This window comes from Penicillium canariense (genome assembly GCF_028826845.1).
Source record: "Penicillium canariense strain IBT 26290 chromosome Unknown utg000007l_segment0_segment0, whole genome shotgun sequence".
NCBI lineage: Eukaryota > Fungi > Ascomycota > Eurotiomycetes > Eurotiales > Aspergillaceae > Penicillium > Penicillium canariense.
This window is the reverse complement of record NW_026622734.1, coordinates 434,132-458,215: the sequence shown is the minus strand read 5'-3', so window position 1 is coordinate 458,215 and position 24,084 is coordinate 434,132. Positions and strand designations below refer to the sequence as shown.

At 48.7% G+C, this 24,084-nt stretch overlaps 11 protein-coding genes across 11 annotated transcripts; 6 read left to right on the top strand and 5 right to left on the bottom strand.

Annotated features, from left to right (window-relative positions):
* Positions 1 to 1,547: 1,547 nt before the first annotated feature.
* On the bottom strand, positions 1,548 to 3,197 carry N7482_009205 (aspartate kinase; the record flags this gene model as incomplete). The annotated part of the gene is made up of 5 exons (XM_056691329.1): positions 1,548 to 2,033; positions 2,116 to 2,339; positions 2,412 to 2,589; positions 2,642 to 2,737; positions 2,805 to 3,197. The coding sequence occupies 5 exons, from the start codon at positions 3,195 to 3,197 to the stop codon at positions 1,548 to 1,550; spliced, it is 1,377 nt and encodes a 458-aa protein (XP_056539035.1).
* A 533-nt stretch (positions 3,198 to 3,730) lies between these two features.
* Positions 3,731 to 4,641, top strand: N7482_009204 (uncharacterized protein; the record flags this gene model as incomplete). Its single annotated transcript, XM_056691328.1, has 5 exons — positions 3,731 to 3,837; positions 3,896 to 3,985; positions 4,056 to 4,156; positions 4,223 to 4,345; positions 4,469 to 4,641. The coding sequence occupies 5 exons, from the start codon at positions 3,731 to 3,733 to the stop codon at positions 4,639 to 4,641; spliced, it is 594 nt and encodes a 197-aa protein (XP_056539034.1).
* An 802-nt stretch (positions 4,642 to 5,443) lies between these two features.
* On the bottom strand, positions 5,444 to 6,655 carry N7482_009203 (aspartate-semialdehyde dehydrogenase family protein; the record flags this gene model as incomplete). The annotated part of the gene is made up of 3 exons (XM_056691327.1): positions 5,444 to 6,249; positions 6,313 to 6,570; positions 6,625 to 6,655. 3 exons carry the CDS (start codon positions 6,653 to 6,655, stop codon positions 5,444 to 5,446), a joined length of 1,095 nt encoding a protein of 364 aa, XP_056539033.1.
* Positions 6,656 to 7,322: 667 nt separating this feature from the next.
* On the top strand, positions 7,323 to 9,803 carry N7482_009202 (fungal specific transcription factor domain-containing protein; the record flags this gene model as incomplete). The annotated part of the gene is made up of 7 exons (XM_056691326.1): positions 7,323 to 7,411; positions 7,474 to 7,516; positions 7,572 to 7,692; positions 7,773 to 7,953; positions 8,012 to 8,579; positions 8,733 to 8,801; positions 8,865 to 9,803. 7 exons carry the CDS (start codon positions 7,323 to 7,325, stop codon positions 9,801 to 9,803), a joined length of 2,010 nt encoding a protein of 669 aa, XP_056539032.1.
* Positions 9,804 to 10,781: 978 nt separating this feature from the next.
* Positions 10,782 to 12,473, top strand: N7482_009201 (O-acetylhomoserine aminocarboxypropyltransferase/cysteine synthase family protein; the record flags this gene model as incomplete). The annotated part of the gene is made up of 4 exons (XM_056691325.1): positions 10,782 to 10,816; positions 10,900 to 11,161; positions 11,268 to 12,041; positions 12,120 to 12,473. 4 exons carry the CDS (start codon positions 10,782 to 10,784, stop codon positions 12,471 to 12,473), a joined length of 1,425 nt encoding a protein of 474 aa, XP_056539031.1.
* A 675-nt stretch (positions 12,474 to 13,148) lies between these two features.
* N7482_009200 (carbon-nitrogen hydrolase family protein) lies at positions 13,149 to 14,648 on the bottom strand (the record flags this gene model as incomplete). Its single annotated transcript, XM_056691324.1, has 8 exons — positions 13,149 to 13,206; positions 13,272 to 13,315; positions 13,380 to 13,589; positions 13,678 to 13,786; positions 13,973 to 14,073; positions 14,138 to 14,337; positions 14,386 to 14,456; positions 14,509 to 14,648. The coding sequence occupies 8 exons, from the start codon at positions 14,646 to 14,648 to the stop codon at positions 13,149 to 13,151; spliced, it is 933 nt and encodes a 310-aa protein (XP_056539030.1).
* Positions 14,649 to 15,120: 472 nt separating this feature from the next.
* Positions 15,121 to 16,572, top strand: N7482_009199 (acetyl-CoA--deacetylcephalosporin C acetyltransferase precursor; the record flags this gene model as incomplete). The annotated part of the gene is made up of 3 exons (XM_056691323.1): positions 15,121 to 15,130; positions 15,197 to 15,581; positions 15,645 to 16,572. 3 exons carry the CDS (start codon positions 15,121 to 15,123, stop codon positions 16,570 to 16,572), a joined length of 1,323 nt encoding a protein of 440 aa, XP_056539029.1.
* A 1,569-nt stretch (positions 16,573 to 18,141) lies between these two features.
* Positions 18,142 to 18,664, top strand: N7482_009198 (uncharacterized protein; the record flags this gene model as incomplete). The annotated part of the gene is made up of 2 exons (XM_056691322.1): positions 18,142 to 18,385; positions 18,438 to 18,664. The coding sequence occupies 2 exons, from the start codon at positions 18,142 to 18,144 to the stop codon at positions 18,662 to 18,664; spliced, it is 471 nt and encodes a 156-aa protein (XP_056539028.1).
* Positions 18,665 to 18,725: 61 nt separating this feature from the next.
* N7482_009197 (short-chain dehydrogenase/reductase family protein) lies at positions 18,726 to 19,092 on the top strand (the record flags this gene model as incomplete). The annotated part of the gene is given in 3 exon segments (XM_056691321.1): positions 18,726 to 18,822; positions 18,845 to 18,915; positions 18,928 to 19,092. 3 exon segments carry the CDS (start codon positions 18,726 to 18,728, stop codon positions 19,090 to 19,092), a joined length of 333 nt encoding a protein of 110 aa, XP_056539027.1.
* A 43-nt stretch (positions 19,093 to 19,135) lies between these two features.
* Positions 19,136 to 20,617, bottom strand: N7482_009196 (fungal specific transcription factor domain-containing protein; the record flags this gene model as incomplete). Its single annotated transcript, XM_056691320.1, has 2 exons — positions 19,136 to 19,963; positions 20,015 to 20,617. 2 exons carry the CDS (start codon positions 20,615 to 20,617, stop codon positions 19,136 to 19,138), a joined length of 1,431 nt encoding a protein of 476 aa, XP_056539026.1.
* A 393-nt stretch (positions 20,618 to 21,010) lies between these two features.
* On the bottom strand, positions 21,011 to 22,605 carry N7482_009195 (uncharacterized protein; the record flags this gene model as incomplete). The annotated part of the gene is made up of 2 exons (XM_056691319.1): positions 21,011 to 22,371; positions 22,434 to 22,605. The coding sequence occupies 2 exons, from the start codon at positions 22,603 to 22,605 to the stop codon at positions 21,011 to 21,013; spliced, it is 1,533 nt and encodes a 510-aa protein (XP_056539025.1).
* Positions 22,606 to 24,084: the final 1,479 nt, after the last annotated feature.

Here is a 24,084-nt window from a genome sequence, read left to right as displayed (position 1 = left end):
AGAAAATGCGCATAGGGCGTAGTAAATATCTGGAACTTGTAAGTATTTGTGGGCATATGAGAACACCGGTACTATGCCTACAACGCCATAGTTGAGATAAGACATATACCCCCTTGTGGTAAAGGATGGCAGGACTGAGCTAAGAAATCCGATCTTCAACCCGAGTGTCAGGCTAGGAGTGTTTAGGTGAGCACAGGAAATAGAAAGAGCAGCGGACACTCGCTATTTTGTACTGTACTGCATCCTATTTACTACGAAACTATGTACGATAGTCATGTCGATCTTATACCTATCTAACTAGGCCTACCACGTGGCACGATAAGACTTCATTTTGCAAGTACCCCTCCGACCCTGTAAGTCAGCATGTAAAATCAACTTGCAACCCCAAATTCCTCCGGTGTACCACACGCTACCAGCCATGCTTCTAGGCATTGGTCAACCGTCTCGTAGGGATATAGGCCCATATTTGAAGACGATGGCTTAACTCTGAAGAAGAATAGATGCTTTCTAGACTGAGGAAACAGGCATATTACATTACCTTAACAAATATGTACTAGCTGCGCGGTCCGGGAGGTTACTTATGTGATTCATTGCCCCTCATGCTGATGTCACCTGATCTTCTTCATTACCTTGAGCAGAACTCGTGATGTTGATCAGTACATGCAGCTATATACACCGGATTTTGTCCGCCGGGAAGGGCTTTCCTGTCTGGGCTGCCGCCGCTTTAATGAGGGCGATGAGGCCCAGGCTCACTGAGTAAATGTCAGCACGGGCTCCTACTCAGTGATCTGGTCAGTGCAGTCATGTGATTGATTAGTGACCAATCATGGATGCTCAGTGATCGCTCAGTGATCACTCAGCTACTGCTTACTCACCAGGGCTCATTAGTTAACGAACATAATTCCCGCCGGTCCCGATCACCCAAGCCCATTAGAAAATTTCAAAGTCGATTATCTCAGCCAATTAATTCAACTAGATATAGCGATGTTTACATGTATTAATCCTGTGGCCAATCTCTCCACACCCACTACACCTAGGTGGGGCATCAATATCCAATTATTTAATACAACCAGGGTCCTAGTAGCAGTAAATATAAGAATAAAGAGACAGGGAAGTAAATATATGAAAAACAACCTCACCTTTGATAAAGTTATTTTCTTGTTCCAGATGAGTCGGGATCTGGAGCGCCCGCGCATGAACAACATTGATTGCCTGCATGGAGTCGTCGGCTTTCACAACAAATCTATAGCAAGCAGACAAATATTAAATAGGGCCATCATTATATATAAATGGAGAAGAAAGCACACACGAAATGTTTATCTCGCTTGCCCCCTGGCTGATCAGGTAAATATTGATTTTTGCGGACGCGAGTGCCGAAAATATTTCGTCTTGAATTTGATCTGTGTCAGTTGACTGCTTTCCTTCTGATTATTGCAATTTTTGCAGACAAGACTTACTTGCAGTGCCGACCATATTGCGCATCCTCTGGCCAATAACAGAGACAATATTCATGTTTTCCAATATCGTAACCTGTGTTTAAGGATGAGCTATAATAGATCTGCTGTAAAGAGTAGAAAAAGGACAAAACTGACGGATCCAAATTTCTGCAAATCCAGGACGAGTTTATTGCCGATGACGAAGTCGTTTGATGCTTGGATTGCAAGACTGACGTTTCGCTCACTCGTGGTGACTAAATCCGGAACTAGGCCATTCCGCTCAAGCTGCGAAAAGACAGAAGCCAAGAAACTTTGTGACTTGGTGGTCCGGTTACATGCGACATTGATGAGAGTGAGGCCTTCTTTGCTGGTAATAGCGGTTGGGCGTCGTCTGCTTTGAGACTGCCCATGGTATCCGTTGGAAAGCATAAAAATGACGCCTGTCGGGCGCTCCTGCACTGTTCCATTCACCTGGCGGTCTGTCTCGGGAGCGGATGGGTAGATCACGGTCCCGGACCCGCTGGGACTGAGTACGTTTTTCAGTCGCAAGACAATCCCCGACTTGTATAGTTGCTCCATGGTAAAGGGGTGGATAACCTGCGTGAATAGACGGTGTAGTGTTAGAACCCAAGTCGTGACCCGTTTCAGATGTTGGGATATACTGCTTTCCGGACCTTACCTCGCTGCCAAAAAATGTCAGTTCTGCAGCTTCCTCTGCGGTAACGGTAGCCAGCACCCGCGCTGATGGCACTTTTCTGGGATCCGCGGTAAAGATTCCATCAACTTCTTTCCAAATCTGGTATTCTATGGCAGTCAGGCCCGCCGCACACATTGCGCCACAGAGGTCGGAATACCCTCGACCAACACACCGGAGGAGCGAGTTAGGCATGAGGCCGAAAAAACCTGGACCCGTATGCCATAGTGAGCTGATAATGTAATAATACTTCTACGTATTCTTTGAGATGGTGTCCATACCAGTGATTATAGGCACCGCATCTGTAGATTCGGATACTATTGACCCAATCTTCACCGCGAGTTGATGGTAGAATCCGGTTCCAAGGCGTTCGAATTCAGCTTCCTGGTCTGGCAGAGATCTGCCGAACACTTCTGCAACAATGTTGTCCAGATTGATGACTCGAGCAGGAATGCCCTCCTATCAATAAACGTTAACAAGCAGAAGTTTCCATCTTGAATGGCGCATATACCTTGATGGTCAATGCAGCGGCCACGACCTTACACGCCAATCTCTCTCCTAATGAGAGCACCCGATCTTTGGTGCGTGGGGACAGATCTCCCACAACCTGGAGGCACAACAATCAGTACAAAGCAAAAGGATCGCGTCCATTGTAATTTCGATAAAAGACATACCTGGGCTGCAAGAAGGAATTTGCGAATTTCTTCGCAGTCGTTGACCACACTCACAACAGTCTCATTGAGCGGGAAGTCGCTGGTGTTGCTGGAATAGGCTTGAAATGAATGCAATTTATCCAGATGGGCATCACGGATGCTATCAATCGCCGCCTCTATACAACCAATTGATTCCATACCGACGACCTCTGCACATTGAAGACAGTCGAGCAGCAAACTTGTCGTGCCGCTGGACTTGGTGGTCCCGGATAATGCAGAGCAGATGACGGCAACATTGTACTTCTCAAGATATGATGGAATGATTGTCCCACACACCTCGTCCAGCAATTTCCCAAGGCTTGTGCCGCCGTATTTTTGGACAACCCACGGCTTTGACTCAGGGCGAATGGTCATTTTGGTTCGGTTAAGACCAGGTTATCGGTAGATAGTGGCTTCGAATGAGCGGTGACCTATCTCTGGAAGAATAGAAACAAAAAGCCAATGACCGCCGAGGAAAGCTAGTTGCCATGTATTTGAAATAAATTTACATTCCCAGGAAGTTCCTAGATGTCATTATTACGGAAAAAATGAGTTTTTTTCCCAAGCCACGAAAGATGACGGTGTTTGCAAGTCTTATCTGCATCTTTTGCCTCACCCGAGCTGCAAAGACCGTTGCGGGCGATTCGGGCTTTGCATCAGGGGATTGCCATGGAAAGCCGCGAATCGGGCTTTGGGCTCAAGTGTTAATGATCGACAGCGATAACTGCGCACTTCTTTTGGCAATCTCAAATTCTGACGATCTTCACAGGTCTGATATGCTTATGCGAGCGAGAGATGCTATATTTGAAGTGTCTGCTCCAAGAGGACGTTTTTCGTTCCTTAAACCAAGGGAGGCGACAAGTTTCAGTTGACTGATAAAATTACACAACTGTAGACCGACAAAGTCGATGAATCACTCGATCAACATGTCCCAATCCACTCCGTCTGAGCCCCCAGCGTCGAAGTTGGAAGTCCAGTACAGCCTCGGCAAGTCCTTCGCTAATCCGACGCCAATGTGAGTATCTCCACCGACCTCCTACGGAAACTTGTCAAGGCTCTGACAGTTATATAAGTGCGGTGCTAGGCCTTGCGATAAGTGTATCGACGCTGGGATGCGATCTTATGGGATGGAGGGGAGCTGGTGGCGATGGCGCGGCGTCGACGTGAGCTTGCCTCTTTACGCAAATTTTTGTTTCCTTGGTGACTGCAGAGCTGACCGACTATTGTCCGTAGGGGAGCTTATTTCTTCATGGGTGGACTGCTCATGATACTGGGCGGATTTCTAGAGTTTATTGTGGGAAACACATTCCCATTCATTCTGTTCTGTGGGTATGGTGAGTGGTCAAATATACGCCCAGGCTTATAAATGGATGACAGACTGATCGATTCAACGTGAACAGGTGGGTGGTGGTTGAGCTTCGGTGCCACGCTCCAGCCCTTCTATGGAGCGTACGGAGCCTACTCGCCCGATCCCTCGAACACCTCAAAGGGTCTTGAAATGGCAGGATTCAATGCAAGCTTTGGTAGAACCATCCCTGAATTTCTTTCTTTTGCACACTTCTCTCTGGGGGCGAATGCCTTGCACCCCTGTTTTCGGTAAAAGAGGGAAAGGGCCACCAGTGTTGTTGCTGACGATTCTCTACCAGGATTCCTGCTCGTGTTTATGGGAATCTTCTCTCTCGTGTGTTTCCTGGGCGCATTGAAAGTACATATTGCCCTTGCTGTGGTGGAGTTGAGTCTCACCATAGTCTTTGCGCTCCTGGCGGGTGCCTTTTGGGAGGTCGCTATGGGAAATGCAAGTGTTGCCTCGAACCTCTAGATGGTAAGCATAATGACACTTGATTTGACCCATTGACGGACCATATTCAAACCTAACTACGTTTTCATCAATATTAGGCTGGAGGTGCTTTTCTTTTTATCGCGGGAATTGTGGCTTGGTATATTCTCTTCGCGCTCACCCTGGGCTCGGTGGGATGTCCCGTTGCACTCCCCGTGGGCGACCTCAGCGGTTTTCTTACAAAGAAAGAAAAACCTAGCTCTGACGCTTTGGTTTGAAAGCATGTGCTCCTGGGACAGGAGATTTAGAATCAGAGGAGACAATAGTTCCATAATTGAACTCGAAGATAGGAGAGGTACCCATGGCACTGCCTACGACGGGAAGAATGCTGAAAGCAGATAACACTTACTACAATATGCTAATATCAGAAATATTTAATCTTGATCTATAGCATATGACATTGACAATTTTCCCAGTAGTGATGTGTCTACAGTGTTAGGCTACCATATGAAGGATAAAATGAAAACATAGCCTCCCTCTGTATATGGATAGGAACCATCCGCCAGTATGAAAAATTATTGGCAGGCCAAGGAAGACTGGGGTCTAGGCACACGGGAGAGAGCGAATCGAAAGAAAGTCTTGAAGAAGGAAGAATCTAGAGATAGCGAGCTGGAGCTAGTTAGTTTACTAACTAGTTAACTTATCTTCTAAGCCAAGCGGCCAATTCTATAATGTGCTTGATTGGTCAATATCTCCAGATTGAACCATGTTGCTTTAAACCTAGCATATGAGTCTCTATTGTGATATTCACAGACATAGAAATTGCTCCCCCCACTCATACTCGTCACAGGTATCCCTTGATGGCGGCAATTTCGGCATTCAGGATAGACGAACCCGCGGCACCAATGACCGTGTTATGTGAGAGGCAAGCGAAACGGATATCAAAGTGGCCACCCTGCGCACCATCTCGAACTCGGCCAACGCTAACTGTGTAGCCGTTAGATATATTGCGGTCCAGCCTCGGCTGTGGTCGATCAGGCTCATCGAAGACTATGATTTCCTTCTCTGGGGCCGAGTGAGCACCCAGTCTCTGGGCCTCGGACTGGTGCTCTCGTAAGATATTCTTCACTTGCTCGGCAGATGGTGGTGGTCGGTTCTCGAAGCGTAGTGACACAAATACCATGTGGCCGTCTGTAACCCCAACACGGGTACAAGTAGCACCAACTCGCAGACCACTCTGCTCCCGGAACGAGTTGGCTTCACTGTTTAGAGAACCGAGGATCTTCTGTGCCTCGTTCTCGAGCTTATTTTCCTCACCGCTAATAAACGGGATTACATTATCCAAAATATCCATAGAAGGGACGCCAGGGTAGCCAGATCCTGAGATGGCCTGTTCGGTAAAAACTTCGACTTCCTCAACCGGACCAAATTTGGATTGCAGAGCGGCGAGCGGGATGACGATACCGATCACTGCACAGTTTGAGTTGCATATTATGAAACCTTTCTTTAAATTAAACTCCTTGCGCTGGTGTGGAATCATTTCCAGGTGCGACGGATTAACGGTTGGAACTACAAGCGGCACAAGCGGATGCTTGCGGTAGTTCTTTGCGTTCGAGAAAATCGGGATTTCAGCCTTGATAAATTCCATCTCTGGGTAGTGATTAGTGAATGAACACATGAAACAGAAAAGAACAAGATAATGGGAAAACGTACCGACGTCACCAGCAACATCGCTGTCCAAACCGGAGAAGACCAGGTCACAATCGCTAAACTCCGTAGCTTTGCAGGCTTGGACAACAAGTTCGCCCAGATTTTTCGAAATGGGAATCACTTGCTTCCATACGACTGCGTCTTTGTACTTCTTGCCAGTCGAGCGAGATGAAGCTCCAACCTTATGTAGCATGAGGAACGGGTGATCTGCGAGGAGCAGGAGGAATCGCTGACCTACGGAACCAGTCGCTCCGAGGACACCTTTGTATAGTCAGCGATAGTTCAAACGAGATTACATCAGAGGTTCCGACCTACCACACTTCTTCTTTGTGACTGGAGATGACATGGTGCGAATTGTTTCGGATTCCAAAGGCTACCTTTGGATCCAAAAAGATACTCAAGTCCGATGACTGAAAGTGCCAGGTAAAGAAAGGTAAGTGCAAAACCGATCGGCAAGGGCCAGCATCCAATATTGCCGTTATATAAAAGACAACTGGCAAATAGGGTTCGGTTCTCCCCGAAGAGTCATAGGCCAAAGTCAGTCTCGTACGGAGCAGATATGAGAAGATTATCGGCCCAAAGCCGAGAGCCTGCTCTCTAGTCCTGTGCCGGAAGAGGGATTTCCAGGAATAGACTGATAGTGGGCATGAGCCATTGATGCTTTGTAGATTTCTCTTTTAAAAAAATACTTTCGAGGTTATTTGATTGGCCAAGATTTCGTTCCACGTCATAGGAACTGCGTTATCTCACTACGGGACGATCTGGGGACGATCTTACCTACCAGTCTCCACAGCTTATCATTTCCCCGCACATAATGCGGCATATACTGGCAGATCACCAAACACCGCGTTGCTGATAAGCAATAATCGGGATTTACAAATCCCGCATACCCCGGCGACTCCTCTCCTAGGAGAAGGATTATACACTCCGCCGACTGAACCCACAGTAGCTACACTTTCATCTCTTGACTGAAAACAAAGCGAGTGTCGGCCTAGCTACTTGTGTTAAGCCCGATGGACAAACAAAGCTCTAGGAAGCCGAAACAGAGCGATGTTCGAAAGCGGTCAATTGCGCCACCGGTCAAGTTGGCCTGCCTCGCTTGGTAAGCTCTATGCTCTCGAGTGCTTGCCGATGTGCAGTGTTGCTAGGAGGCTAACTTCCCAGTGAAGTAGACGCTCGCGAACACGCTGCGACGGCAAAGAAATATGTACAAATGTATGTTATTCTGGATAAATAAATAATCACAACTGATCGATTTCTAGTGCCGGAGAAAGGGCCAAAAATGTGCATATATGCCCAGCAGACGCGGAGGTGCTCGAACGGGCAGCCGTTTCGCGCAGGATGGCATACAGAAGAACGGTCAGAATAAACAGACTGAACCGTGTAAGTACTCGGATGGAAGAGGGAAGTCAGATAGAAGAATAGAGAGTCCGGTTTGTTCATTTGGCTAATAATTTACGCAGTTCCAATCGAACAATACATTGAACCAGGAGCCGGGCTTCGCAACCTGGAAGATATTTGTCGGGATAGCGACTTTATCTTTGATAGCATCTTTCAGCATGATGAAGATGCTCTTGTGTCCGATTCTCAACCATGTCGACCGGTGTCACCGGTGGTGCGGTCATACCAGAGCAACCGTGACATGTAAGGGTTCTGCCACCATGGGCCATGAGTCCACCAAATATCTAACATTTCCCCTTAGACTAGACGCATACTATATCTACATTCATCCATATTTTCCAATACTGCCTCCTCCAACGTCAGCACCAACTGACCGTCCCATTGCCGTTTCCGAAGATGAACAGAATTTGAACGATGCCGATTACGAGCCTTCTTCGTCTCTCAGCCTCGGCATTTTGACCATATTATCGTTAATTCCTCATCCAGATGACCCGAATCCCTGTAGTGAGGACGCCGTTCTATTCCGCAGAAAGTATGCTGAGAGTTTGGCTCAGGCAGCCTTGGAAAGCGTCAACATTGAAACTGAAGTGCCAGCCTCCTCGACGTCGCCTGCGCAGGTCCTTTCTGAAGGCTCAGATGCGTACCTGTGTATGCCTTTTCACCCGCATGTTCCTGTCGAGCTGGAGAGCATAATCGCCCTCTCTATCTTGAGCGTATATGAATACGCACAACGAGGGAACATCAAAAGAATGCGTCAACGAGCGGGACAGGCCATCATGGCAGCTATGGATTTGTCTCTCCATCGTGAACCAGAAACCGAGAAAGCCGACGAATTCACGGAAGCAAGGCGCCGGGCTTGGTGGGTGACAGTAAGCTCTTATCTCCAACGCGGGAATAAATCCCGCAGCTAATCCAAGTCGCCAGTGCATCTGTAATTGTCAGGGATCAGTTGTCAGCGTCACTGTAGGTCGATGGCCCTGTCTCTCTTCTATTTGGTTTGCGGCTAAGTGAGGATGATCAAGGAACCAGCAATATCTATGGACGACCCGAGATTTACTACTCAATATCCTACTATTCGCGCGGACTCGAATGTAAGCATGGCCCCGACGGACTTGCCTCCTCATCACGACTCTTGCTGACACTCCGAATACCAGGCATGGTCCTTCTTTATCGATACCCAACGAGCGATCGTTTCCGCAACAATGGCTGTGGTCGAACTAAATAAAGCTCTGAAAGCTGGAACTAGCGTGCAGTCTAAGTTGGAGCGCAACCTCGAGCTTGATAATGAGATAAAGTTGCTAGCTTCCAAAGCCGACGCTTATCTGCCGCCATATCCTGTATCGAGCCTACTCGACCAGGGGGAGTCTGTAGTTGCGGATAGTTTGATATTGATAGGACGCATCAAGGTGAACAGGTTAGTCACCACACGTTTCGTTCTTGAGGGAGAGGAAATTTTCATGACACCACCGTTCAGCGCGAGGATCAAACTCCATCGATACAGTGCTTTCTTCGACCTCCCACTCTTCCCTCAGAAACACTGCGACCTGATGCCATCGCCTAGACATGGGGAGGATCCAGGACCAAAGAAATCTCCGACGTGCTCATGCCCCACATCTACCGCCTCCACTCCACCTGTTGGTTCGTCCTGGGACGATGTGCACTTGCCAAATACGTCGTCACTGTCATCGAGTGCCAGCTCAGGCGCCAAGGATCTTCTCGGTCTTGGCAACCAGTTGTCGGTTAAGATTTGTCTCAAATCCGCGTTGAATATTGCTCAGTGCTTTGAACGACTCCCGTATCCCAACCCTTTTGGCTCATTTGATGCATCTATCTCTCCAGCATCCCGAACCTCGGCATGGAAGATGATTCTGCCTCGCACCATGCCATCCTTTGCATGCTGTGCAATGCAAAGTAGCTACTCAATGTTGATGGTCCGTCACAAAGTGGAAATTATGCACCCGAATAATACTATGGCCAATCCTATGGTCGAACAATTGTACAACCAACTGCAAGAGGGTCTACAATCTGTCGTTGGAGCTCTCGAGAACTATTCCATCGCGTTCGAAGCGCTTGCGGGTATGAGAGGTATGTAAAATGATCCACCACCCCCTAGGCACAGAGAACGTTATTGACTGGTCTTTCAGATCAAATAAAAATGATGGTTGGGTCTTCTAATTCACCTAATAAGAGATGAAAAGCAAGAACCTGTGAAGTCGACGAGAATGGGATTGGTATTTTGTACGAATAAGGCAAGAGAAGGAACGGGAGCCACTCCGGAGTTTGTGGGATTGGAACGCTCTTTTTTTTCTATAATCCATATAACATCTTGTAACTACGAGTGTTTGCGAATTTAGCAGATTATTTCAATTTTAACTTTTCAATCTATCGTCTCTCTGCTCCTCATATTGGTGTTTCCCTTACTTTCCTCTTCACTAGTTCCTGGGAACTTTGTCAATCCCAGAATCAGTTTAGCACCAAGTCGTGATCTGCATTTATTATTGTCCAGCAAGATTCCCTTTGGATCACCGTAGGCCGTCGAGGCCGTCGAGTAGATGTAGTGGAAACCTTTCCGAGGCATATCTTTGTGGGATCATGCTGTAGGAAGTAAAGCCATAGGAGTCTGATCACAAAACCCGTTGGGGGTTCGTTATACACATCGCGTATCGAGTAGGAACTTCCCGGCCGTTGATGACGCGTTGATTACTATTCACAATGAGAAGAAGCACCTCCTGACGCTCTCTTTCGTTGAATCAGACGGAGTTACCAAAGGGCCAGAGACCAATGTAGTCCTGTTAACCGGTCGGTGTTTGGCTCGGGTGTTTGTGGTCGGTGTTTAAAACCGGTGTTTGGGAAATGGTAACTTTAGATAGATGCATGCTGCAGCAAATACCTATCAATGCTGAGATATCGAGTATATAGTGACTTGACTGATTACTTAAGTACTTATACAGCAAGATATATCACCTCAAGTGCAGATGCAAAGCGAACACATACAACACGATTCAACAACAATCTTTCTCGTGATACTAGCTCGCTCCGTATTTATTCCAGCAAGAACCATTTCTGGCACAATGTCTGTCCCGGGATCTCTCAAGGACGTCACAAAGTACGTATTTTCTTTCTTTCCTTTTCATCTCCCGATTTTTGAATCAGCGGGAAGGTGCTTCAAATCTGACGAATTTCATTTAGGACGCCTGCTTGGACGACGCTCTCGCTCCACGGTGGCCAGGAGCCGGACCCCATTAACGGCTCCCGCGCTGTGCCACTGTATCAAACGGCAGCATATAACTTTTCTGATGCTGCTGATGGCGCTAGCAAGTTTGCATGGTCCAAAGATGGATATGTGTATACCCGTATGGGTAATCCTACGAATTCAGTCTTCGAGACGAGGATGTCCATGTTAGAAGGCGGTGTTGGCGCTGTCGCCACTGCCTCTGGTCACGCTGCGCAGGTACGTTTTGGATTTCATATGCTTTTGTCTCATTGTTCTCCTATGTAGTCATCAAGGAGATTCCCAACCGACGAAAAAAGAAACGCTCCAAGCTAACCGGTCATAGTTTATGGCCATCACCAACTGCTGCTCGCCCGGCCAAAACTTTGTCAGCACCAGCTGGCTGTATGGCGGAACCTACAACCAGTTTCGGGTCTACATGAAAAAGTTCAATATCGATGTTAAATGGGTACATGGTAACGACCCGGTCGAAGTCGACAAGGCAATTGACGAGAACACTCGGGCAGTGTACATCGAAACGATCTCCAATCCCAAGCACAGCGTGCCAGACATTGAGGCCATTGCTGCCGTTGCGCACAAACACGGTATCCCATTGATTGTGGATAACACGTTCGGCATGGCCGGCTATCTGTCCCGACCCCTTACATTGGGCGCCGACATTGTGACCCATAGTTGCACTAAATGGATCGGTGGACATGGAACCAGCATGGGTGGCATTGTTATTGACGGCGGCCACTTTGACTGGTCTGCATCTGGCAAATTTCCCGGCTTCACAGAGCCCGCAGATGGCTACCACGGCCTGCGCTTTTGGGAAACGTATAGCTACAAAGCCCTGGCTGCCAAGCTCCGAATGGACAGCATGCGCGATCTGGGTCCATGTATGAGCCCATTTAATGCATGGCTGTTCCTGCAGGGTCTGGAGACGATCAGCCTGCGCGGAAAACGCCATTGTGAAACCACATTAGCTTTGGCAGAGTGGCTTGAAGCTCACCCTTCCGTCAACTGGGTCCTCTACCCAGGTCTGAAATCACATCCAGACTACGAGCTTGTCAGGAAGGTCATGCCCAACGGTGGTGGAGGCGTCCTTACTTTCGGCGTGGTGAGTTCGATTAATCTCTTTTTCAATGGCCTTGACCTTAGACACTTGAGTCATGGGGCTAACCAAACAATTTCACAGGCTGGAACTGTCGACGAAGTCCGAGCAGTCGTCAACAATCTTAAATTATGCAGTCATTTGGCTAACGTTGGCGATGCTAAAACACTCATCATCCACCCATGGGTCACAACGCACCAACAGCTGCCCGACGAGGAGAAGATCAAGGGTGGAGTCACCCCGGATTTGATCCGTGTTAGCGTCGGTCTCGAGGATTTCGAGGATATCAAGCATGACTTTGAGCAAGCATTCGTTGCGGCAGGATTGAAGACAGCTACGAAGCTGAATGGTGATCCGTTTGACAAGGCCCTGGCCATGTTTAAGGACGGGTTCATGAAGGATCTCGGCACCGCGGCGCCCAAACCGATTGTCACTTGAAGATTCTTAACTTTTCCTCTATATTTTACAATCATCCCTTCTAGTCACTATCTACGTTTGTGAGCATATTCGCCACGTTATACTAGATGTCCCATATCCATGGTCTCTCTGCTCCTAGAGGTTAAACTTTCTGGATAAGGACCTAATGTGTTATTTCGTGGGTTCGGTAGGTGAGGTAAGTCTCTCGAGGTTAACCGTGAAATTCGAAGCTCTTCCCGTAGGTCAAGCAATTTCGTTATGTATTTAGTAATTCTGACAATAGCTTAAGGTAGTCGAAAGACATTGATCAAGTATGACTTAAGTATGACCCCCGTTGTACAACTTCCGGTCAAATATTCGGCGGTCAGAGCAAAGGGAGTGCCTTATATAGATTTAGTTCTAGAAGCTTCAATATGTACCTTGGTGTATGCTTTAGGGACCACACAGTTCGGACCACACCTTTCAGAGCCAAACGGATGCTAAGCTTGGTTTATGATAAATAACCTTGTTATTGTTTACTGCGAACGTTAAATCCTCGATTCACTTGCTTCCCATCTGCTTTTAACCTAATTGTGGTTTTCTTCTCATTTTTACTCGTACGCGTTTGGGAGTACGCCGTTAACTGCTTAGGGTTTAATCACTTGTGATATAAAAAAGTAAAAAAATGCAAGATGCCACACTCCATCTGCGCTCCATCTAGACAGCCTCTTCAAATGCTACATTTACCCCAGGCTTTTTGCTCACGGTCAATGAGCTAGAAAAGGAGTCATCAGTTTCTTATCAAAAGGTCCGCCAAAGGTAGATAGTCTGTTTCCTTACAAGATATCCGGCCGCGAGTAGCTACCAACGGGGTCAAAGTCCAACTACAAAAAGCGAATCGCGGTTAGTCCACAGCACAATTTCGAACAGCCTGGCATTGAAACTCACCCGAGCCTCTACAATATCGGACATTTCCAAAGTTGCGAGGATTATTTCCTCTTTGTCCCACACTGGCTGCGAAACAAAGGTACCAAGAGGCCCGACCACACAAGAACCGCCATGGCTCAGGACGTCTTCTGCCTCCCATCGAGACCCGTCGGGCTTGCGGTCGTAGTGTTCTGGTGTAAATGGGGGGTAGTCAGAAGGAAAATCAGACACCTTATGGGGAAAAGTTCTATTAGCGAGCAACCTCTTCTTCCTGATTCTTAAAAAGGGAAATATAAGGAGAATGCAAAAGAATGCTTACCTTGCAAAATTGATTTACGGATATAACAAAGCATCGCCCTTCTTTCGCAATATGTTGCATTGTTGCGATCCAACTTGGCAGATCATCGGCGTTTGGGGCAATGTAAATCCTGATGGTTGAGTTAGGTTCAAGGACCTCGCGAAGTCAAGTGAGAGTTGAAATGGGGAGAAGGAGGCCTAACTCGATCCCTTGCTGATATAATGCCAGACGTGCAGCAGGCATGTAATTCTCCCAGCTAAATGTATGATTAGAAAGAGTCATCTAATCATCGAGAAAAGAGCAGTGGCTTTGTTACCAGATGAGCCCTCCGACTTTGCCAATATCAAGGTCCACAACATCCAGCCCATCACCGGCGCCTCTACCCCAAACCAACCGCTCAGCTGCCGTTGGGATCAACTAATAATCAATCAGTTGGTCTGTTGGAGCTAATAGACCGCAAATACGGGTAAGTATTGTATACCTTGCGATGTCGGGACAAGACGGCACCATCGCGACTCAGAAGCAACGCTGTGCAGTAGAGAGTTCCGCCGTCTTTTTCTATGATTCCCACTTGAAGGTGAACGTTGTTGTTGCTGGCTATCTCACATAACTGATCCAGCTCTGGTGAAGGAATGGCAACAGCTGAGTTGTAGTATCGAGAGTACCACTTGCGGCCTGCTTCTGTATCAGGCAAACATTTTCATGATGGAAGACAGGGCCCATACGAACCTCGAGGCTCTCGCGTGCCGATTGTTGCATCAAAGGCATACCTCCATGGATATGCAGACAGGAACCCCTCCCTAGACCCCATTAGCTACCAGGTTTTGTAGGCTTCGAGGGGCCAAAACACACGGGAAAACGACGAGGTCAGCACCTGCGGCTGCGGCCTGCGAGGTGAACTGAGCCACTTTTCGTAGGCTCTTTGGCAGATCAAATGACACAGGGGCTGATTGGATAGCTGCAACCACGACGCTATTGGACAATTGAGGCATCCTTGTTTTTTTGGAGTCGATGTCGACTGTAGAGAGGGAAGGCACCGATGTCCTGTGAGATTGAAACGAAAAGAAGAAGACTAAAAGCTATTCTATGCTATTTCAGGCAGCATCCAAAACAAGAAGAAAAGAAAAAAACTTGAGATTGCAGGGACCCGGGTAAAGGTGCAAGTGGTTTGAAACACCGCTCCACGGTGATACTGATAGAGAGTTTCTGCCGCATCGTGGAGGCTTATCAGGAGTGAAAATTAAACCCCGGTGCCGGGCTTTGCAAGACAAATCAGCAAACACCGAGGGCTCTCCCAGTATTACGTATCGCAAATTGTTCCATTCTATACCGATGCCTGCCAATGACAATTTTGGCTCCTGCACAATATGAAATCAAGCATAGAAATATTACCTGGAAGACATGCTCTACGGCCCTCGCAATCAATCCACTCTTCACAGTGCTCCTAAAAACCAAACAGCTACTATGACAATCGGTAATTCTTAGATCCTCCTGGATGTGCCTTTGGATATTATATACGGGACTAATACGGGCTTACCAGCACTTGACTACAAACCAGCGCAGCCCAATCCTTTTGCAGACCACATATCTGGTCAGCGTATCGCGCTGATCCCATCTCTAATACTTGAATCTGGGCATGTACTTAAGTCGTGCCAAGTGGCCTATAAAACCTGGGGCCAGCTCAATGCCACCCGCGACAATGTGCTGGTCGTCTGTCATGCACTGTCCGGGAGCAGTGATGTTGCTGATTGGTGGGCGCCTCTCATGGGCCCAGGGAAAGCCCTTGACTATACCCGGTTCTTTGTCTTCTGCGGAAATGCACTCGGATCGCCCTACGGAAGCTCATCGCCTTTAACAGCAAATGTTGAGACTGGACGACCCTACGGCCCTGAATTCCCACCCACCAGTATCAGGGATGATGTAATGTGCGTGATACACTGTTTGTCCCTTGATCTATGAGGCTCTCCTTGCTAACATATCTGTGGAAGGGCACACAAGTTAGTCCTTGACACACTGGGCGTTTCATCCATTGCTGCCGTAATTGGAGGATCCATGGGAGGCATGACAACGATCGAGTGGCCCCTCTGTACGCCGCCCGGGTTCGTGAAGGCGGTTATCCCTATTGCAACCTCGGTTGCTCAGAGCGCTTGGGGAATTTCATGGTCTGAGGTTCAGAGGCGATGTATTCGCTCGGATCCTTTGTTCCGTGACGGTTACTACGAGCTGAACCAGCAGCCGACATCTGGCCTTGCGACAGCGCGCATGGTGGCCATGTTAACCTACCGTTCAGGGGAGAGCTTCGAGAAGCGATTCGGCAGAAAACCATCCAGCCAGAGCAAGTACCTCATAACACCTGCAGTGGCACCGGCATGTAATGGTCCATCATCTCATCCATCAGTAAATCCATCACCACCGCCCTCGAACACCCCTATGAGGCAATTTTCTGCCCAGGATTATCTTGATTACCAGGGAGCCAAGTTTCTGCGTCGTTTTGACGCGAACTGTTATCTCCACTTGACCCATAAAATGGATATGCACGATGTTCGGCGTGGCCGTGTACCCGAGGGTCGTCATCGCCATTTGCATGGCGAGTGCAGCCCTCCCGACAACATCATAGCCGCCGTACTCTCGCGTGTACCGTCGTGTGCCTTAGTCGTTGGTATCGAGTCCGATGCTCTCTTTCTCCCTACCCAACAACATGACCTGGCCGCTTCCCTTCCGGATGCCACCTTGGCCATGCTCAAGTCGCCAGACGGACACGATGCGTTTCTGCTCGAGTTCGAAAAATTGAATCATTTGATTATTGATCGGCTGAAATGGCGGTTCCCAACCATGTACGAAGGATTTGTGGAGAGGGTAGCAGACGTTGACATGTCCCGTTTGACGAATGGGATCAGCGTGGGTGAGGTGGACTGATAGAGATGGTCTATTCTTCAAATGCTGTGTGTAGATCGGTCGATAAATTTATCTACCTTAACATACTCAAGAAGCTATACCCAGGCTCCCGCTATCCTATAGGAGTAATTAGATCCTACTTGTTAGGACTGGCTTACTAGCGAGTCCTGGCGGGAAATAAGAATTAGAGTGAAGGAATCCAACAGATGGCTGTATTGATCAGACTAATCGCTCAAGTCCAAAATGTTACATGCCAGGAAGCTCATCAAGAAGATCAACTTGTGCATTTGAACGAAGGTATCAAGACCGAGGGAAGGAAGGAAGGAAGGAAGGAAGGAAGGAAGAAGAAGACCAGCAGGGAAGAGAGAGCCTAAATACATGGCAAACGAGCAAACCTTCCCAACCAAGCATAACTGGCTATTGATTTGACTGCCTTTGCTACCGCTATTACATTATATGACAGAGTTTGCGTATTTTACTGGCAACTCCCGTACTGTATAAATCACACCACGCTTATCTGAATAGCCTGGCGCTCACCGCTACATGTGCGGGGACCATTGCCAACTAGATTCACCAATGAAAGGTGCTCATTACGCGCCGCATGGGTTGCTCTGGCTCTGTGGGATAGAAGATGTTAACTAGAAAGGAAAAAGTCAAGACTAAATAGGGCCAGATCCTAGGCAAAATAACCACTAGACCAAAAATGCACTATAGACAACATTCTTAGTCTATACCGCCATTTATTGCTCCGACGGAAAAGTTATACACGGGTCGAGCTAGCATATCGCGTTTCGTTAACCCTGCTTACTTAGATCACTCCTCTCTGGGTGAGCTAAGTAAGTAAATCGGGATGCTCATGTCAGGGTCAGTGAGTAAATCAGGATGCTCAGATCAGGCTCTGTTAGTGAATCAGTTTGACTATGTAATGATCACTGAGGCTGATCAGGGGCGTGCTCAATTCTACTCAGTGAGCAAAAGCGGCAAGAGGGTGAGTACTAGAACGGAAGGGGACCGCCAAGAGTTGCTGGACATTACCCAGTATATATGTAGATTAAACTACTGCAACAAATGGCCCTGCACTTCTCATCTAGTGCTAACAGGAGACATAGCAGTAGACTAGTCCGTGAGAGGCGGGCGTAGGTGCTTCCTAATGTAAGCTTAGGCCAGTGAAGTCATCCCGGGCAGAGGGTCTTTATCCTTTTCATATATGGAGCACATGATCCGTGGTGACAATTTACTGTTTATGCATCTCTTCCTTCCTTCTACGTTGTAGACTCAATCTCACGCGATAACATCTTTTGATATAATTCGAGTCTTAAAATAAGGCTGAGCGGGATATAGATTAGCGTGTTTCATTGCGCTCTGAGATTGTGTATCTTTCGGCATCGACATGTTTGGTATGAGCTGGATGCGATAATGGCGGTGGTTGGGTTGCGCGGGGATGTCGTAGCTATAAATTCATATCAAACAAGAGAATCCTCGGGTTTGGGCTGGATTGCTGGCGTTCCTTGAAAAGACCTTTGATTCGTAATCCTTGAGAATCTACCTATACTTAAACGCACATAATGGTTGGAAGGATGCAGGGCAAGAATGCCATTGTCACCGGCGCAGCCGGGTATGTGCCCTCATCCTTCACTCATGCGAAAGACAAACAAATTGACATCAGAACAGGGGGCATTTGGCCTTGGAACGACAATTCTTATTTTTCGCGAGGGAGCTTCTGTCCTCGCGGCCGATATCAGCGATGCCAGTCTTGCCACTGCCCTTGACAAGGTCAACTCCATCGTTCCACCCGAGTCGCGCTCACAAAAGGTGGAGACAAAAGGTTGTCGACGTATTCAATGAATTGCAGATCGAGGCCGCAGTCGCTTATCTTGGTTCGTGAGGCGGTCTGGATGCGATTTTCGAACAATGCTGGCATCGTGCCCCCGAAGGACGGGGACTCGGGGAGTGCCTGGAGGATATCTGGAATCGCACAATGGACACCAGTGTCAAGGGGGTGTGGTATGGGTTTAAGCATGCTGTGCGTAGCTTCCGAAAGCACGGCAGAAAGCGCGCGAGTGTGATCAAAACTGCTAGTATGGTTGCTCTGGTTGGTGCTGCCACGCCGTAGTTGGCGTGTAGCGCGGGTGAGGGAGCCGTTCTGGCGATGACGCGGGAGCTTGTCATGGTGCATGCCTGAGAAGGATTCCGCTCCAATTCCCTCTGCCCGGCACCGCTCAAGCACGTCGCTGCATTTGTTTGACCGGTTGTGTCACAGTTCTAACATAGGTATAGCACACCGCTTCTGCAGGGTTGGCTAGGCGACAACAAGGAGACGCGATTCCGCCGCGAGTTCACTTCCCCACTGGCCGGATCGGCGAGGTGATCTAGCAGGCTCACGCAGTTGTCTTCCTGGGCAGTGATGAGAGCTCATTCGTGAAACGCCACGGATTTCGCGGTGGATGGCGGTCTCACAAAGGCGTATGTGACAACTGCGGGCCCCGCGACCGAGGCGCCCAAAAACCTGGTTGGTCCATAGATCGGGGAATTATTCTTTGAATATTATATACCATGCACTTGGAGTTCATCGATGGATGTCACGTCACGCAAAGGAGATCCAAATCTGTTTGGACTGCATTGTCCGACATATATTCCATGGGCCTGCATCAGTTGAGGGGTGTTCCCATATGGCCTCCAGCAGAAGAAGCGTTCGTTGCATATTCCCAAGGCCAAAATGGCTTGCCATTGCGGTCAAGCGTGTCCGTAGACCTTCCTGTTGTTCGGGTTTCTCGAGGCAGGACCCAACCACTGCGATCGGCCAGCAAAGCCCGGAATTGATTCGAGCTTGTGGGGAAATCTCGTCAAGATAGGACAGTGTCTCATTAACCGCAGTTTGGACAAGGCCCTTGTAAATTCCATCTGCAGAGTATGTATAACCCCCAAGCGAGGTGTACAGATAGATCAGCATGGCTTGCTGAAAGACAAGACCGGCTAGATATACTTCAGGCTCCACAAAAGTGTAGGGAACCCAGCGCAGAATTTGGGCCTGGATTGAGGCGAACATAGCCATGTCGTCCGCGGTCGGAACGGTGGCCTGAGCATCATCCATCATCCACTGTCGGCCGAGATCAAAAATGCAAGGGATGAGAAGCAAAAGCTCCAACCAGCAGCCGCACAAGTTCCCGACGTATTGTGTGCGGAGTACCTCACGCGCTCGTTGCTCGAGGTCAAAGTTGAGAAACAGCTGGCCGCTCCAGCGGGCATCTATGGAGATCATGCTGACAGTCGCCGTGTAGACATAATATTCGATGACAAAATCTTTGAGATCTCTTGGCACTGCGGTATCGCTTTGTGCTAGGAGCTTCACTAACAACGAGTGGGCAGCCGACAAGTGGTCAAAAACGGTTCCCGTCATGTCGCCCTTGGCAGTCTGCCATGCGGGTTAGTATATTCGCAACCGAAGCCATTTGCCCAAACGTACCTCGGTAAAGCACATCAACAAGGCACCAACCAGCAGCATGAGCGGATTCGACTCTCTTCCCTGGATGAACTCGTTAACGCCGTGCCTGAAGAGCTGGATGGCTTTCGTGTAGTGCGAATTGGCGACAGCATCCGAGTCGTCACGCCGTCGAAAAGCCCGATGTGCGGCACTCTGCGCAATGACAAGTTGTAATAGTAGATCACTGGCAAACGCTAGCGGTACGATTTGCACCAAGAATGGGTTGATAGGCGTGGTGCCATTGGCCATCACATCGGCCGTCTTGGCGAGATAATGCGAAAGAAGAGAATAGCTTTCTGGCTCGTGCCCAGGCAGCATGGACAAGGTCCGTGGCATACCATTCCCCCCAGCTATACTGGCCACAAGGGCATTTTCCTCATCCCCGCGGGGTGACCGGCTGCAATCTATAGCTTCCACTTCAGGCGACGCATTGGCAAGGCGCTCTTCCATAACGGTGGAGAGCCCCGCACTCGACGAAATGGAGGAATGGCGCCTCGACAACGGGCTACCGGGTAGTTGCATCGCATCTAGATCTTCACTGACCCCGAGTTTGGACTGGCGGTCCTCTGGGATGAGCCCGAACATGTCGCTATCTGGGCCAGAATCCCTCCTCGCCGGTACGGTAGACGGCCACTCGCACCGGAGGTCATTCCGCCTGCAGCCCGAACATATCGGTCGGATCTCGTCGCACTTCTTTTTCCGACGCCTACAGGACCAGCATCCGGTGCGGACGCGAACTATGCGCTGAACCCGCGGCGGTCGATCTGGAGGCATCGTGTACGCGTGAGGGAAAAGCGCTATCGGGGGAATCGGAAGGAACGAGAAGGGGATAGCTGATAAGAGACTGGCCCGGCTCGGGTGTGGGGTAGGGAAAGTCTATTTGCACCAGTGACGATTGGGCTGATGGGCGCGCCCTTCCATTGATAGTCGTTATCTAATTCCTGGGACGAGTTACAATTTGGCTTGAACCCAGTCGTGTCAGTCACTCGATGCGACACGCGGCGATACATCCAACGTGGTGAAGACTAGCTCATTGCAACGTTTCAGAAAATCCATCACTTCGGCCCTATCGTGCCACGCGTCATTGTAAGCAGCACTCAGGCACATGCGACCGCGGAACGTCACCAAAAATAACCCCAGTCCTGTGCCCAACTCTTCTCCTGTCACCCAGGGATCGTCTACCTCGAAAAAGCCATGTTTAGGCGAGATAATGTTGTCAATAACGCCCAAGCTAGATATCGAGGCGGATGGTGTTTCGTTGGGTCGAGGAACTGGTGGAACCTCGCGCCCGACAGGGTAAGCAGGGGTGGAGAGGCCCCAATACGATGGGACGAGGCCGATATGTGCTTGATCATTGCGGATAGTCAAGTAATGGTCTTTGACCTGCTTGATTATACGCAGAAGATCATGTCGCCTTTCATGTTCACTCTTCGCTTCGTCTGATATCGCGGGAACAGTCCAGTCGATTGCCAAACTCCTCCCAGAAACGGAGTGATAGACTGCGACAGCATGCTGGGGTGTACTATACTGCTTCTGACAATGCGCACGCTCATTGATGAGGCAATAGTTGATATACCGAACTAATCGTCTTGTGACCCGGCGCTCTAGAGATCCCAAAACTAGCAAAGCCACAACGGCATGGTAAACATGGGTGACACTCGATCCGAGCTGTTTGCATGCTGCCATTACCTTCGACGTTTCTTGCTGGGTCAGCCTAAGCGCAACCCGCTGGTGCCGAGCGGGGATTGTACGACCACACCGGAATGGGACTGCAGCAATGTCGATTTCCTTGCGAAGTTTGGCATTGTGTTGCAAAATTTCATTGAGCTTCGCATCTTGCTCTGGTGTTAAGTTTGCTGGAATATTGGCGGCAACTCGAAGTGGTGGGCTGAGATTCTTCCACTCGTCTCCAAATATGGGCAAGGCGAACGCCCTCGGGTCTTCATATGCCCGCGCGGCGTATTTGAGTAGATTTTGAAGAAGGTGGAGCGACCCAATACCGTCAATCACATCGTGTGGTGACCTAAGCACAATGTCCGCCGTGAAGCCCGCACCCGGTATACTGTTGCGTGTAACGATGAAGAGTGTTGGCAACTTGGGTGCCGGAGGGTCCGAGTTGCACCACTCCTGTCCCGACTGGCCGCTAGAAACGATTTGGAAGGTCTCCTTGAGCCACGCCGGTGGGGCGCGGTGGACTTCATCCTTGAGAAATCCCTCATAGATCTTCTTGCATCTTTTGGCATGGTGGTCGTATTCAACCCATGATGCAATAGTCGGATGGTCATATCGGAGACAGATCCATGCCCCCTGGAGCGCGTGGAGGATTTGCGACTTCACCGCTGCAGGAGACACATCACTTGGTGGGACAGTGAGAGAAATATGACAAGTCATAGCGAAGAACTTCCGGCCAGTTCCTGTCCAATAGTCAGTAGATAGCCATGAAGTAGGTTGAAATGGTCGAACAATCCTTCAAATTTTCTGGCCATGGTTGTGTAAAATGCCTCAGCCTCGTCAACGTCTCGCTCCCACCGGCAGGTTGAATTCTGCTGCCATTTCAGATTGGAGGTAGCCATGATGTCAGAGGTGTGTTTTCCAATTTCCAAGAGCAGTTTTCTTCCTGCTTCGTATGTTATAAGGCAGTGCGCGGCGAGTGTGCGGCTTATAAGATTCGACCTCCATCGTCGCGGCCCTCGCCCCAAACATCCGTGCTTTTTGGACACGGACGAGGTTGATCAAGGTTAGTTATGATTAAGAATCCTATTCGATAAGCCAGACTTGATTTCAAAGAAAATGAACAGCTGACCGTCAAAACTCACGAGTTCGTGTTGGGTGCCGAGGATTAGCCGACGCCACAACGCAGATCCCTGGAGATCGGCCCGTCTGTCCGATATACTGACTGCTAATATTGGCATGACGGCCAGCCACTATGAGCACAATAAGTGAAAAAGAGGCTATGAGTAAGTGAAAGCAACTCAAGATACTACGTGACTGAATTTGCTAGGAGTGAAAAATGGAGCCTCGATCATAGTCTCTGTCTTGTCGACATTTCTTGTACTATGAAATCATAGGGTCACTACATAGTTACTTGTTCGAGCGTACCTGTGATGCTGCCTACTACCATTGTTTACTCCACAAAAAAAAGGATGTGTATGGAAAGATTGGCTGCTACGTGGCAAACGGTTGACGCACTCTTCAGCAAAATGCGTTGGTAGGAAAATATAAAATAGGGATCCCAACCCTAAACGTCAGGTGACGTATAACCTGGCTTTTAATGTAAATGATTGGCCACTATGACTTGCGGCGGAGGAAATTCGATTGAATTATCACGTTATTTGAGTATTTTTGATCATCGAAGGACAGACTTTTGTTACGGATTAGAGGGCAAAAACAGTCTCAACAAGGTTCAATAAACAGCTCCGAAATATATTTTCCATGCTATTCACAAGACCCTACAGCAGCCACAGCATGGTTTGGGTGCTAGAGTCGAAGAGAACTCTCAAGAATAATGACGTTCATAAGAGATCAAGGGCCCGTGCCCAGCAGGTTATTTGACTTTGGGCCCGGAAAGAGAAATGACATACGACAAGCAAGGGCCGAAAATATAGCGGAAAGCGCCGCAGCTTCTCATTGACTGTGATATGGAAAACTATGCATTCGAGACACATTTCAAACCCTTCTTTATTCGATACTTTCACCGGTTCCAGACAGACCCATGGTGATCAACCTCTCTCAAAGACACGTGAGATGTAAAGACAGGAACTCCCGGGTGGGAGGTTTCCTAATGATAGTATCTGTCCCAGAAAGACCACCAAAGCAACCCGACATGGTAAAAGTAATATATTCGGAGGCATAGTGAGGTTGACTCTCTATGTCATAGATTCACTAGGTAGTTATATGGCTCTCCGCGAGCTAACTTCAGCCGGCCTCGCAAAACGCGCTAGAGGAAGGGCCTTGCTATGATATCTCTATATTCTTGAAGTATGTTGCGCAGGACACCAACGATCCAAGATCCAAAATAATGGCGTAAAAGTAGGCCCTCAGAAGAGTGAATT